Raw genomic sequence first — 14,483 nt, forward strand, 5'->3', positions numbered from 1 at the left:
AGAACTTCCGTCTTCTTCAGGCTGACTTCCAGCCCAAAAAGCTCAGCAGCCTCTGCAAAGCAGGATGTTAAGCACTGCAGAGCTGCCTCTGTGTGAACAACGAGGGCGGCATCGTCAGCAAAAAGCAGCTCATGGACAAGGTGATTCAGGGTCTTGGTGTGGGCCTTCAGTCACCTTAGGTTGAATGGGCTTCCATCGGTACGATATCGGATGTAGATGCCGTTTGCTACATCGAGGTCTGCTGTGGCTCTTTGGAGCATCATGCTGAAGAAGATTGTGAATAGAGTTGGTACAAGAACACAACCTTGTTTCACACCATTGGTTCCTGGAAAGGGCTCAGAGAGTGCATCGCCAGATCTGACTTGCATGCAGTGAGCTTCAACAGAAACTTCGAGACATCCAGAACAAATGGTGGCTCAACCCAGCAGAAAAGACACAACTATGCACAGATTTAGGTGACCAAAGAGGATTCTATGAGGCCCTGAAAGCAGTGTACGGACCCACACACCAGGTTCAAAGCCCCCTATAGCAATATAAAAGCATAAAAATAACACTTAAGAATATGGCAAAAGAAAGAAAGATAAAGAAAAAATAAGAGTGGAAAGATCTCATGACCCAGGGATTCTGTGACAAGACTTCATCATTGTAGTTTTGATGTCTATTGGTCACAGTGGCAGTCACAGCCACTCACTGGGGGCAGGGGAAGCCCATGAAACACAATGTTCAGTGGGTTAATACTCACTCAGATTTAGATGGAACACCCAGGTATCTCCTCTGGCAAGATGGGGGAGTTTCACACTGTCTGATGTAACACTGTGGACCATGCACAGTCCACTCATGGAAGTCCGAGAAATTAGTCTGGAGCTCTTCAGAGGTGTTTGATGGTTCTTCTAAAACATGACAGCTGTCTTTCACATCAGCATAGTTGAGCCAGTTATGCCCCATGAGAAGTGATGAGTAATGTGAATGTTCTAATGCAGCACTCAGAGCATGAGAACTTTTACAGCTGAGCCAGTTGTGAAAGGGGTGGCAATTGGCATGATAAAATGCACTATCCTGCCTTCACAGGGTCTGCTTCTTCCCTTATCTGTCTCAAAACCAAGCATACAGTGGTGGGTGCTTATCCCCTGTATCTTATCGCAGATCAGAGGCTTCACCACCAGGCACAAAAAGCTCTCTTCTTTCCTCACTTTACAGACACAGGAGGAAAATCTGCCATTCAGAATAGCAATTTGTCTGCTAATTTAAGTATGTAATTGGTTGGGGACATCCCCTTACCCACAGAGGGAGTATAGTTCTGAACAACCATCCCTGGCATGCATAAAATCAGCTGAAATCAATCCCACCCATAGGGGAATCAGGGATTTCAAGAGGCTCTATTTAAACCTGGAGTGACTCATGTGTCAGAGGCAGCTCAGCTGTTCACTTCTTAGGAAAAATAAAATTGATGCATTGAGGTGTCTGCTTTTTCAGCTGAAGCCAATTCAACTGAGTTGAAAAAAATCTAACAAATTTCTTCTCTTCCTCTCTAAGAGGCAACTCTCTGGCTGACTTTCTATGGAATATGTCATGTAGTAATGTCAACAGATTATTCAAGATGTGGCAAAAGATCATCTGCATTCCAAATATAATTTTTAATCTGAAATATAAGCTGACTGTAGGAAACATCAGCCCAACACTGTTGCTAATGTAAGGAAAACAAAGGAAATACTTGTATCAGAATCTGTAGGACCCATTTTGGAGGCACTGGATGGCAGAACTGCTTAAGGTAGGACACTTTACTTCAAAATGTTCACTGCAAATGTATAAAGCAAATTCAAGGAAGAACTAAGACTAAAACTTACAGGGCCTCAGAGCACTATACATGAATTACAAAAATTGAAAGTTCATTTCTGAGAGTTGCTCTGCATTACGGAATAAAAGCTAATGTGTCAATAAAACAGTGACTGCTATGAATATGATTGGCTTTAATAAAAGGCTAATGTTCAAAGCAATAGTCTAAAACTTTAAAGAGCAGAATTAGGTAGCTTCCAATTCAGCTATATGGATCTAACAAGTTAAGAAAACTATTGTGAGTGTGTGCAGAGGATTTGCTCTATCTCTCATGCACAGGCTATATTGAAGTATCACTCACGAGAGTCTTCTTTCATTTCTGTGTTAATGTCAACAATCAATCCCAGAAAGACTTCTTTTAAATATATCAGACCATTAAATGTCTGAGAATTTTAGGGTTTCCTTTATTGTATTTGAAAGTTAAAGTTGTCTGTGGCTCCAGGATCAGTACCTTTGTGTTCATGTCTAAAACATACAGACAAAAGACATCCCATGTGAGGAAGTTATAGCCAAAAGAGAAATTATATGGAGTCAGGCTGAATGGTGGCTGAGTCATGGCAGGGCTGTGGGCTCTGCTCTTGCTTTCACAGTGTGTCCTTCTCTGAGTGCCAGGTCTGTTGAGATGACAAGTCTGAAGAAAACACAATTAACAATCCCTTTCTTCTCTGTGTCAGAATAATTTTTTCTCTCTTTCAGAGCATCAGTTTCCCATCCTGGGCAGTACAAAAACACACAGCTGTCACGGCTGGCCCAGCACTGCCTGAATACACCACGAGCATTGCACCCACACCAACACTGCTCAGGGGAACAAGGCAATACTACTAATAAAGTGAATGGTGCTGGGCTTCACCCTCTACATTCTAATCATTCTCTATGAGTACCTCTCCCTTTAACTATCCCTTCTTCCTTTGTCTCAGTACAAGGCAGAATTTTGGTTTAGTTTACTTTGGTGATGCTTTCTTTAGTCTGTGGGTGTTTTCAGTTGTCATCTGGGCTTTCCTCTAGTGACAGGACTTGGCTTAGGTCTTCCCTTCACAATTTCTGCTTCCTCCCTTTGGGGGAGCTCTCCCCAGAGCTGGGCTATTTGAAGTCTTTCTGTCCCATGGACAGCTGGGGAATAATGTGAATATGAGCCAAATCCTTCCACAGCCTGAGCTTCCCTGGCTTTCATCTAAAGTTCAGTTGCTTTCATCTAAAGGTAACTTCCGATATCTTGGAGGAAGCTGCCTGCCCTGTTAGTTCCACCCAGCAGAAAAAGCCAGGTCTCAGCAGAGGGCAAGGAGCAGTGCCCACTTCTCCCTAAGTAGTAAAATGGTTTTTCTTTCTTGGGTCTGTGGGTGTTCCAGTTGTCAGCTGGGTGTTCCCCTCACTGCCAAAAGTGCCTACGGGACCATCTGGGAGCACAGACCTGACATTTGATGGGGAGCACATATTCTCAGTAATTAACCCTGCACCCAAGATGGAGCCAACCCTTAAAAGTTAACTCATCATAGTCAAAGGCTTGGTCACTGTCCCAAATGATGACACTTGGAGAACACTGACACCCCACACTTCCGGAACAGCCATTGCCTTCTTATTTTGCTCAGCTCAGCCTGTTCTAGAGTTACACCCTTTGATCCAGCAGCTCTCCAGCGATCCCCAAGAGACTGCTCCGTTGAGTAACTGGCTGAAGCACCATCATCTTGGGGCAGTGACTATGGCTCTGACACTCTGTCCATTTAATTACTCCCAGGTTGGGTCAACAGAAGAACCAGAATCAGGAAACCACACTTTTCTGGGTGAATTTATCCTCTCTGGATTGTCCAGCCACCCAGAACTGCAGCGCTTGATGTTCTTCACATTCTGCTTAGTTTACACCATGACTGTCATTGGGAACCTTCTCATCTGCATGGTCACAGTGCACCCCACACTCCACATGCCCATGTACTTCTTCCTCCGGGTCCTGTCCTTCCTGGATATTTCCACAGCATCGACTGTGGTCCCCAAGATGCTGGTAAACTTCCTGTCAGAGAACAGGAGCATCTCCTACATGGGCTGTGTCACACAGCTCTACTGTGTGGTTTTCTTAGCAACCACTGAATGGTACCTTTTGGCTGCCATGGCCTATGATCGTTATGTGGCTATATGCAATCCCCTGAGATACACTGTCATCATGAACACCAGGGTTTGCCTTTCCTTGGTCCTGCTGTCTTGCTGCAGTGGCAATGTTGTGTCTGTGGTGCAGACAGCTTGGGTGTTCATGCTGCCCTTTTGTGGGCCCAGGATGATTAACTACTTCTTCTGTGACATTCCCCCGCTCATCCTCCTCTCCTGCACTGACACCTCGCTGTATGAAAAGCAGATCATTACAGCCACAGTGCTGGTCATCTTCACACCATTCTGCCTCATCCTGGTGTCCTATGCCTGCATAATCTCCAGCATCCTGAAGATTTCCTCTGCAGACAGCAGATACAAGACCTTCTCCACCTGTTCCTCACACCTTATTGTTGTAACTCTGTACTGCGCAAGTGGGACCTTGATTTACTTACATCCAAAATCCAGTAATTCACAAGACACCAAGAAAGTCCTTGCTCTCATATACACAACTGTAATTCCCACATTAAACCCCCTGATTTACAGCCTGAGAAATAAAGAAGTGAGAGAAGTACTAATTAGAACAATGGCTGTGTGGGTGAAGAAATAAATCAGTTCTTGTCTGTGAATGCATGCATTAAAAATCTTATTTCCATTTTTGGGGGGTGTAAGGTTCACTAGCCGAGTGTAAACTGCAGAAACAAAGAGATGTTTCATACTTGTTTCATATTTTGTCCTTGGTCTTGGCTTCTGAAGCAAATGATTTAGATTTTCTAGTTCCATTTCTTCTTTAGGAGAACAAAATCTATACCAGACATTTCTTCTAAAACAGAATATGCAAAACCCACCCACTTCCCACATCTAATTCAGATATCCAGGTTGGAACTTGGCACTTCCATTGCCAGTATTCAGCTCACCTTCTTACTTCAGACATACTCTTTCACAATGAACTTTTCAGGCTAATCATACAGTAATTTATAGGAACTAGTTGTTTCACTTTGGTTTTTTATTTTTCCTTGTTATATGTTTTCCATACTTTCCAGCAAAAAAGAAATCCACTGAATGAAACTTATAAAAAAGTTCCTTCACCTCTTTTAGAAACTCCGGTTTTTCATTGAAGGCAGGGGGAAAGAGAAGGAAAGGAAGACAAGCTACTGCTCATTCCTTATTTCCAGCAAGAACTCGGCTTTTCGTATCGTACAGCGCTCACAAGCACCCTGGAGTCTGAGTCGGGGGCCTCCTATGGAAGCTTCCACCTCTATCAAGCCACAGATCTGTCAGTTTGATTTTGAAGACTTACATTCCACTGAGATTGCTCAGTTTGCATGCATGAAACTGGCCCCACCCCTTAACTCCTAAGGTTTGAACGGTGACAGTGAAGTCCTCAGGACTAGAACCTACAGCACCTGGTATTCCCAGGAGTGTCCCATCCAACTACTAAGCGGGCCTGACCCTGCTTACCCTCTGAGATCTGATGGGATCGGGTGTCAGGATGGCATTTAACTGCCTTCACACTGCATCAGACAGGTCATAATTGCTTATAGCTCACAGTTGTGTACAGTTCCCTTGTGCTAGTTGGCCCACTGATTCCATGGCCGAGTCACCTGCCCTCCAGTAAAGGAAACGCAGTCTGAAGACATGCCTTGTATGGGAGCTGTAGGTGTTCAGGTGCAAGAGGTTGGAGAGCAGGCTCTGGGAAAGTCAGCCTGGATCAAGCACTGCTCCTGAAAGCCCCAGGAGCAGAGGAGTTTGGATACCAAGGTACATACATGTAGGTGAACACGATACACATACTATGAAAGAAATTCCCAACTGAGGTGGCTGGGCACTTCATAGTCCCTGGTGGGTTTCCCACCATTGAAGTTTAGACATTGAAGATGATCTGACAGATGAAGAACCATAGCTCTAATCAAACTCATTGTTTGCTATCAGGGAGAAAAACACAAATCTTTAAGTGCATTTGGGTCATCTTGGAAACCCCAAAAGTCCTTTTGTTCAGACAGACATTCATAGAAATAGAAAATAGTTGGGAAAATATTATTAAAAAACTGAAGGATCAACAATGGCAAGACAGGAGGCTGACAGCATCCTGGCATCTATCAGCAGGAGAGCAGCCAGGAAGTCTAGGGAAGTGATTAGTGTGCTTTACTCAGTACTTACCTGACCACATCTACAATGCTGCACTCAGTCTTGGGCTCCACAAGAGAAGGGAAATGTTGACACACAGGATTGATGTGCCAGGAAGGAGGTTAGGGTTGGAGGACACATCCTATAACATGAATCTTTCCCATGAGTTCCCAGCTGACCTACTGCCCACTCATAAAATTGCTGTTCCTTCACACAGAAGGAAACCCCTTCCCTCTGTCCCTGCCTGCCTTTCCTGTGTATCCTTCATGCAGTACAAAATCAGTCAAATAAAGAGCTTGGGTACTCCAGGGACATCAGAGTTGTAGTTGCAGAGCTTTTGACGAGCTTCCACCTGTGTGTAGCTGTGTGCAGAGAGCCCAGTTTTAGGCTGTTTCATCTTTCTTGAGATCTTCCACTCTCATTCCCCTGCCCCATGGATTCAGCATGTGCCCCCCCATGCCTCCCCTCACCTGTGGGCTGGAATCCCCACCCTCCAGTGCACCTGGTTTAACAGTCTGACTTATTGACAGATATCTTGCTACACTTCTGATGTCTAAACATTTAGTGTGTTTTCTGTATATTTTTAGAATCATATGGGTTACATGGATTCTCTTGGGTTTTTCACATTTTTAGATGGTGTTGGAAAGTTACTAAAGCTCTTTCTCAGATTCGTAAGCTGTCTCAAGGACAAGATGTTTTGAAGAAGACACCTGCAAGATAGCCTCAAGACAGAACGGAAGAAGACCCAGGTCTCTTGGAATTTCTCCAGAGGGCCAGTTATGATGACCTCTATGGAATGGCTACCCCAGGTTGGCTGTAGATAACATATATGCTAATGGCCGGAGAAGTTCTAAAAACCGTAAGTCCTCTGGTCATGTGTGGGCAGATATCTGGTGGGCACCATGACATCTTTCAATAAAGGTATACCATATATCTTTTTCCATTAACATTTTTTCTGAGTGTCTATTTTGCAGGACTTTAGCCAACACTTCTTTACAGTTCTGGACAAGTTCTGGGTTTCCTTTTTGTCATGTTTCAGGCTGAGAAATGGAGACATATCAATGTAGCTCAAATTCAGTGAAAAAATCTGAGCTCACTTAACAGAACAAAATCAAGTAGTCAGAGTTGGCCACTACCATGCCCAGATTTCCACCTGAGACTGTAGCTTTCCATTATAGCTATGGATTTATATACAGCTATAGATTTCCATTATATGAAAAACATTCCTTTATCAAGTTGTCTATTTCAACCTTGCAGTTGAAGAATGCACCACAGATTAGATTTGTATCTGTGCTTCTAATCTTCTCTGCAGGCCTCCAGGGTGCTGTTCCTATGGCCCACAGAGGCATTTATAGGCTGTTTTCTTCCAGTGTTGGTCACATCCCTCCAGCAGAGCTGGGAGGCAGCTGTATACAGGGCTTTCTAAAGTAAGTTTGTTTGTATGTACTCCTGTAATTTCATCCTGACACTAAGGCATAAGGAGACTGCAATGATTGCATCCTTTTCACCTAGACAGCACAGCAACTCTTTCAAACGATTCATTTCCGAGTCATTTAGAAAGAAGCTCTGTTATAGAGGAATAGAGGCTTCATATCTTGGAAACACATATAAAAGAAGCAACATGCCAAGTTTGCTATTTTAATTTCAGGTAACAGCAATAATGATGCTAATGTAAAATAGAACAAAAATGTTGAGTTCAGTAAATGTTGAGCATTTTTCTCTATATTTACTCCCCCTGCAAAATGTTCAAGAAGAAAGTTAATTTTGCACATACTTGCAACATTTTCTAAAAGTTAATGAGACCATAAATGATTTATCTCTTTGAGACTAGAGGTACAACAGGAATAGGATTAATCTTCTTGTGGAGATAGGTGAATCTCTGACTGAGAAGAAAAGTAGGGATCTAAATATGGATCTAGCCAACTTAGCTTTGACATTTAAAATTGTCAATTTAGATCCAGACTAATCATGTTGCCTTCCTTTTATTAGCAGAAGTGTTTATTTTATTAGCAATGAAAGAGGATTTTGGAGTCCATCCTAAGGCAGAATATTTACAAGAGGTCACAGGAATCCAATCTGATGTTTTCTCTTCACTAATCAGGGTTGTCTTCTGTGAAAAACATCCTACAGTGGAAGGCAGATTCTTAAATGTGTCTTTAATGTATTTTGGGATGCCCTAAGATTGCTAATATGTTTGCATGAGGCTTTAGGTTACCTGCCACTTTCTGAAAGTCAAGAGGGGAAATACAAGGACATCTCCATAGGCACTTTCTAACTGCATATAGGGACGAGGATTCTGTTAGCAACGGCTGAAGAGTCACACTCCATAACAGGTGATATTAGCATCTCTGACTGCTGTTAGAAGAAATACGCTGAAAGGACCATGTTGCATCACTGCAGACATGTTGAGACTCCTGTTTGTATCTGCATGTATTTCTGGGGAAAAAATCTGTTACACTGGGTTTTCATCAGGGAGATTATGGGATCGATCATACATATAAATAGGTATGTATGTATAAATATGAACATGTAAATATATTGAAATAATTGTAAGAAATTGTCTTGGTTTGAGATAAGCAACTGCCAACCCCCCCAAGCACAGAGAGAAAAGCCTCACTCCTAACACCAGGGAAAGGGAGGAAAAGAGAGGGGAAAGAAAAAAACACTTCAAACTGCATTTATACTAAATCTACATATATTTTTCACAGAAAGAAAGAGACAATTAGAAGAGAGTACAAATATACACTCACACAAGTCTGCAACAACAAGTTCCCCACCTCAACTTCTTAACGAACACACAAATTCTACTGTCCTAACTACACATTACTTAAGAAGAAGCTTATTCCTCAGGGAGACAAACCCAAGCAGAAAGGAGAGACCCAGAACAACACATTTTACTTTCCTGAGGTACCCTGTGAGCCAGTGGTGGGCCTGGTCCTCTCCATCCCCCCTGGGACAGCATCGTGAGTCCTCCCAAGAGGAGGGCTGAGAAGCGACTGCCTTAACCACTCCCACACTGGTTCCTACTTCCCTGGAGATGATGTCATAATGTGGTATGGAATACAAACTTACTGGCTAGAAGAGGTCAGCTGTCAGCTCAGCCCAGCTCAAGTCAGCTGACAGCTTCGGCCTAGTCCACACTTCAGAGCCCAAATCTAGGCCCATCTATCTAGATGTTTATATAAATATATATAGAGAGATAAGCATACAAAACTTCTACATAATACACATATATAAACCATATGTAGACTACAGACTTACATATTATTTATGTGTGTATATACAGTATATATATGTATGCTATCTATATGCATACTTGTGTATTTCATATACAGAACTGTGATTACTGGGGGATTTGTTTCCAGTATTGTTTGGTGTATCATGTGGGATAGGATTTGTGAACTTTTTCTTCAGTGACCAAAACGTATTTAGGGCAACTGTGAAATTCAGATGGTGGAGAGACTACAGAGCAGATCTTCAAGTCTCAACCAAAACCCTCAACTTTCTTTTTACAGCTTTCACCAACACACTGGAAAGAAAATGTTCATCCAAAGCACTGTGGCAGAATTCCTTCTGGGATTCTCTGATACTCAAGAATTTCAGATATTCCACTTTATGTTATTTTTGGGGATTTACCCTGCTACCATGGTGGGAAATTTTCTCATTATTGTGGTTATAGCTGTCAGTAATCACCTTCATACCCCCATGTACTTCTTGTTGAATTTGTCCCTCTTAGACCTTTCAACCATCTCTGTCATCCTCCCAAAGTCCATGGCCAATTTTCTGTGGAATACCACATCCATCTCCTATTCTGGCTGTGTCGCCCAAGTCTTTTTCTTGTATGTTTTTGGTGCTGCTGATCTTGCTTTACTCACTGTCGTGTCATATGATCATTATATTGCCATCTGCAAACCTCTTTACTACAAGACTGTTATGAAGGGGAGCACTTGCATTTGCATGGCAGCCAGTGCATGGCTCAGCTATGTCCCTTACCCTGCTCTCCACACCAGGAACATCTTTCCTTTAACCTTCTGCAAGTCCAACATTTTTAAACAATGCTTTTGTGAAGTTCCACAGCTTCTTAAGCTTTCTTGTTCTCATTCATATTTTAGTGAACTGGGGGTTCTTACATTTAGTTTTCTTTTAGTTGCCATCTCCTTTGTTTTCATAAGTATGTCCTATATTCAGATTTTTACTGTGATTTTGAGAATTACTATCAAGAAAAGCCAGCATAAAGCATTTTCAACTTGCATCCCTCATCTCCTTGTGGTGTCTGTATTTGTTAGCACTGGTTCTTTCACCTATTTTAAGCCTGTCTCCAACTCCAAGCTCTGTATCTGACAGTTTCTCTTTTCTATTCTGTGTTGCCCCCATTGATAAATCCAGTCATCTACACCATAAGGAACAATGACATCAAAATTGCCATGCAAAAAATTCACTGGCTACAGATTATTATGCAGAAATACATAGAGTTTTTATTAGACTCTGTGTTCCAGGTAATGAGCACTTCATGAGCACAGGTTCTACAGTGTAAGTCCTATGAGGTGCAGCTGAGGGAGCTGGGGTTGCCTAGCCTGGAGAAACGTAGGCTCAGAGGAGACCTTATCTTTCATCCCTCACCCTGCCTTCATAACAAAGATGCTCCAGTCCCTTAACTATGTCTGTAGCCTCCACTGGACCTGCTTCAGAAGCTCCATGCCTCTCTTGTGCTGAGAAGACCAGAACTGGACACAGGACTCCAGATGTGCCTTGGCTAAGCAGAGAGGTAGGACCACCTCCCTGACCTGATGATAATGCTCTTCCTAATGCATTCTAGAATCCCACTGGACTTTCTGAACCCCAGGGCACACTGCTGGCTCATGGACAGCTTGCAAGGACTCCCAGGTCCTCCACAATGCTCCTTTTCAGCAGATCAACCCTAGCCTGTAGAGGTGCCTGAGTTTGTTCCTCCCCATGTGCAGGACCCTGCATTTGCCTTTAACTTCAGAAGGTTCTTCTTTGTCCATCTCTCCAACCTGTTCAGGCCCCTCTGAAGGGCTGCACAGACCTCTGAGTTATTGGCCACTCCTCCCTGTTATGTATCATCAGGAAACTTGCTGAGGAGGAATCAACCCCCTCATCCAAACCAGTGATAAATAAACAATGCTACACCTGGTATTGAACTTCCAGAAACTGCCAAATAGGTCATGATATTTATTTGAAAACATGAGGAGAAACACAGAGAGGGGTTTTGATGGTGTCCATTTAGATATGTCTCCACTGGAGTGTTTGATATTTCTTAATGACATCAGGTCCATCACATACTATAGTGATTAGAGTGCAAGATGTGCATCTTTATTATCATCTCTTTAAAGAGTGCAAGATGTGCATCTTTATTATCATCTCTTTAAAGACAAATAAATGTCTGTTCATGTGATCTGCTCTGTAACTCATCTAAACTACCTGTATAATTGCACATTGTTCTTTTTCAAAGAAAATTATCATAGCTTTCCATTTCCTCCCAGCCTCACCCTCAAACCCTCACAGAATGGAATCACTGTGGTCTAATTTTGAGCAGCTGAATAATTATCCTTTGTTGGAAATCTCAAAAGTTTTGTGTGAGATTCTAAACACCAAATACTGTTTTTGCTTTAAGATCCAATAACCCCATGAGAAGAAATTCCTATTTATCATCTTTGACTATGCAGGAAATGTGAAGGGAATCTTACATGGTTGATTCAACTGAACAAAAGAACTCCATGAGAAGTGTAGATGGAGAAAAGTAATCCTTGTTAAAATACGTTGTATTTTTTTAGGATTTGAACTTGACTAGCTGCCAGGCACCTACATAGTTGCTTTCTCATTACTCTTCTTAAAAACAAGGGGATCCAGGAGGGATGGACATGTTTCAACCAGGAAATTTTGAGTGCACAGAAACAGGCTATACTAGTGTGCCCATAGGCCAGCCAGAGGGAAAGATGGCTGGCTTGGTTATATAGGGAGATTCTGACGGAAATCAGAGATAAACAGAAAGTTTACCAACTGTGGAAAAAAGGGCTGGCTACTTATGAAGAAAAAAATCAGGGAAAGAAAAGTGCAATTTGAAGTTAATTTGGCTAATTCTGTTAGGGATAACAAAAAAGTCCTTCTAAATACATTAATAACAAAAGGAGGGGCAAGGAAAACCTCTAGTCTCTCTTGGACTTGGAGGGAAATGTAGTTAACAAAGATGAGGAGAAGGCTGAGGTACTTAACACCTACTTTGCCTCAGTTTTTATCAGTAAAACAGGTGGCCCTCAAGACAATTGGCCTCTGGAGCTGGTAGACAGAGAGGGAGCTGAATAGCCCCCCATGTATTCCAGGAGGAAATAGTGACTTATTGAGCCAGCTGGATCCTCACAAGTCTATCCCAGATGGGATCCATTCCAGAGTGATGAGGGAGCTGGCAGAAGAGCTGGCCAAGCTGCTCTCCAGATGACTGAAAATTGGTGAATGTCACCCCAATCCACAAAAAGGGCTGGAAGGCTGACCCTGGCAACTACAGCTCTGTCAGCCTGACCTCCGTGCCTGGCAGGATTATGGAGTAGATCATCCTGAGTGTGATCACACAGCACCTTCAGGATGGAGAAGAGATTAGATCCAGCCAGCATGGGTTTAGGAGGCAGGTCCTGTCTGACCAACCTGATCTCCTTTTATGATCAGGTGACTGCGGGGGCCCGGGCTATGCTGAAAGACTGCAGATCGAACAACTCCAGTGGGGGTCGCCTAAGGGCCACGTGATGAGGGAGTCACCCCAGAACGAGAGAAAAACAAGATATAAGTCTGGGACGACCCCCTGGGACGGCTCCTGCCCTTTCCTCGATCAGGATTGGATTCTCCATATGGACAGCAGTCTGTAACCTATGAGATGGCTTGCAGAGACGCGTAACACGCACGGGGCGTGGTTTTCGGGGTTAAATGTGTTGCATACTTGTAATAAAGTGGATTTTGCTTTCGACATCACATTGGTGTGTGCAATTCTCTCTGGTGGTCTGCAGCAGGTGACCCACCTGATGGATGAGGGGAAGGCTCTGGATGTGGTCTGTCTAGACTTCAGCAAGGGCTTTGACACTCTCACATAATATACTCCTGGAAAAGCTGGTAGCCCATGGCTTGGACAGGTGTACCCTCTGCTGGGTCAGGAGCTGGCTGGAGGGCTGGGCCCAGAGAGTGCTGCTGAACGGGGCTGTGTCCAGCTGGCGGCCGGTCACTCGTGGTGTTCCCCAGGGGTCTGTGTTGGGTCCAGTCCTGTTTAACATCTTTGTTGATGATTTAGATGAGGGGATTGAGTCCATTTGCTGATGACACCAAGTTGGGAGGGAGTGTTGACCTGCTGGAAGTCAGGAGGGCTCTGCAGAGGGATCTGGATAGACTGGAGAGATGGGCTGATTCCAATGGGATGAGGTTTAACAAGGCCAAGTGCAGGTCCTGCCCTTTGGCCACCCCAACCCCCTGCAGCGCTCTAGGCTGGGCACAGAGTGGCTGGAGAGCAGCCAGGCAGAAAGAGACCTTGGGGTACTAATTGACAGGAAGCTCAACAGGAGCCAACAGTGTGCCCAGGTGGCCAAGAAGGCCAATGGGATCCTGGCCTGGATCAAAAATAGCATGGCCAGCAGACCCAGGGAAGTGATCCTTCCCCTGTACTCTGCATTGATGAGGCCACACCTTGAGTGTTGTGTTCAGTTCTGGGCCCCTCAGTTCAGGAAAGATATTGAGGTGCTGGAGCGGGTCCAGAGAAGAGCAACGAGGCTGGAGAAGGGACTGGTGCACAAGTGCTGTGGGGAGAGGCTGAGGGAGCTGGGGTTGTTTAGCCTGGAGAAGAGGAGGCTCAGAGGTGACCTTATCACTGTCTAGAACTACCTGAAGGGAAGTTCAAGCCAGGTGGGGGCTGGTCTCTTCTCCCAGGCACTCAGCAATAGGACAAGGGGGCATGGGCTTAAGATCTGCCAGGGGAAATTTAAGTTGGATATCAGAAAAAAATTCTTTCCAGAGAGAGTCATCAGGCATTGGAATGGGCTGCCCAAAGAAGTAGTGGATTCACCATCCCTGGAGATTTTTAAACACAGATTGGACGTGGCACTGAGTGCCATGATCTAGTAAATGGACTGGAGTTGGACCAACGGTTGGACTTGATGATCTCAGAGGTCTTTTCCAACCCAATCAATTCTATGATTCTATGATTCTTCAATAGGACATGGAGAAAAATAAATGGAAAAGGTTGTGATGGAAGAAAAAGATTAGCAATTGCTGTCCCAGGCAAAACAGACTCAACCTGGGAAAGACCAGTATCATTTACTGACAATTGAAAATAGAGTAGATGGTGAGAAACAAAATGTCAATCTAAAACACCCTCCCACCATCTCCCCTTATTCCCAGACTCAGCTTCACTCCATTCCTGACTTCCTTTGCTCCCCGCCCTTGCCATATGTACA

The 14,483-nt window shown here is 43.8% G+C and overlaps 1 protein-coding gene and 1 pseudogene across 1 annotated transcript; both read left to right on the forward strand.

Annotated features, from left to right (window-relative positions):
• Positions 1-3,691: 3,691 nt before the first annotated feature.
• Positions 3,692-4,516, forward strand: LOC139682597 (olfactory receptor 10A5-like). The gene has a single exon (XM_071577056.1). It carries the CDS (start codon positions 3,692-3,694, stop codon positions 4,514-4,516), a length of 825 nt encoding a protein of 274 aa, XP_071433157.1.
• Positions 4,517-9,573: 5,057 nt separating this feature from the next.
• LOC139682598 (olfactory receptor 14I1-like) lies at positions 9,574-10,547 on the forward strand (annotated as a pseudogene).
• Positions 10,548-14,483: the final 3,936 nt, after the last annotated feature.

This window comes from Pithys albifrons, chromosome 25 (genome assembly GCF_047495875.1).
Source record: "Pithys albifrons albifrons isolate INPA30051 chromosome 25, PitAlb_v1, whole genome shotgun sequence".
NCBI lineage: Eukaryota > Metazoa > Chordata > Aves > Passeriformes > Thamnophilidae > Pithys > Pithys albifrons.

Excerpts from the sequence above, each read along its gene's own strand:
- LOC139682597 (XM_071577056.1), top strand. The coding sequence starts at position 3,692 with ATGACTGTCATTGGGAACCTTCTCATCTGCATGGTCACAGTGCACCCC.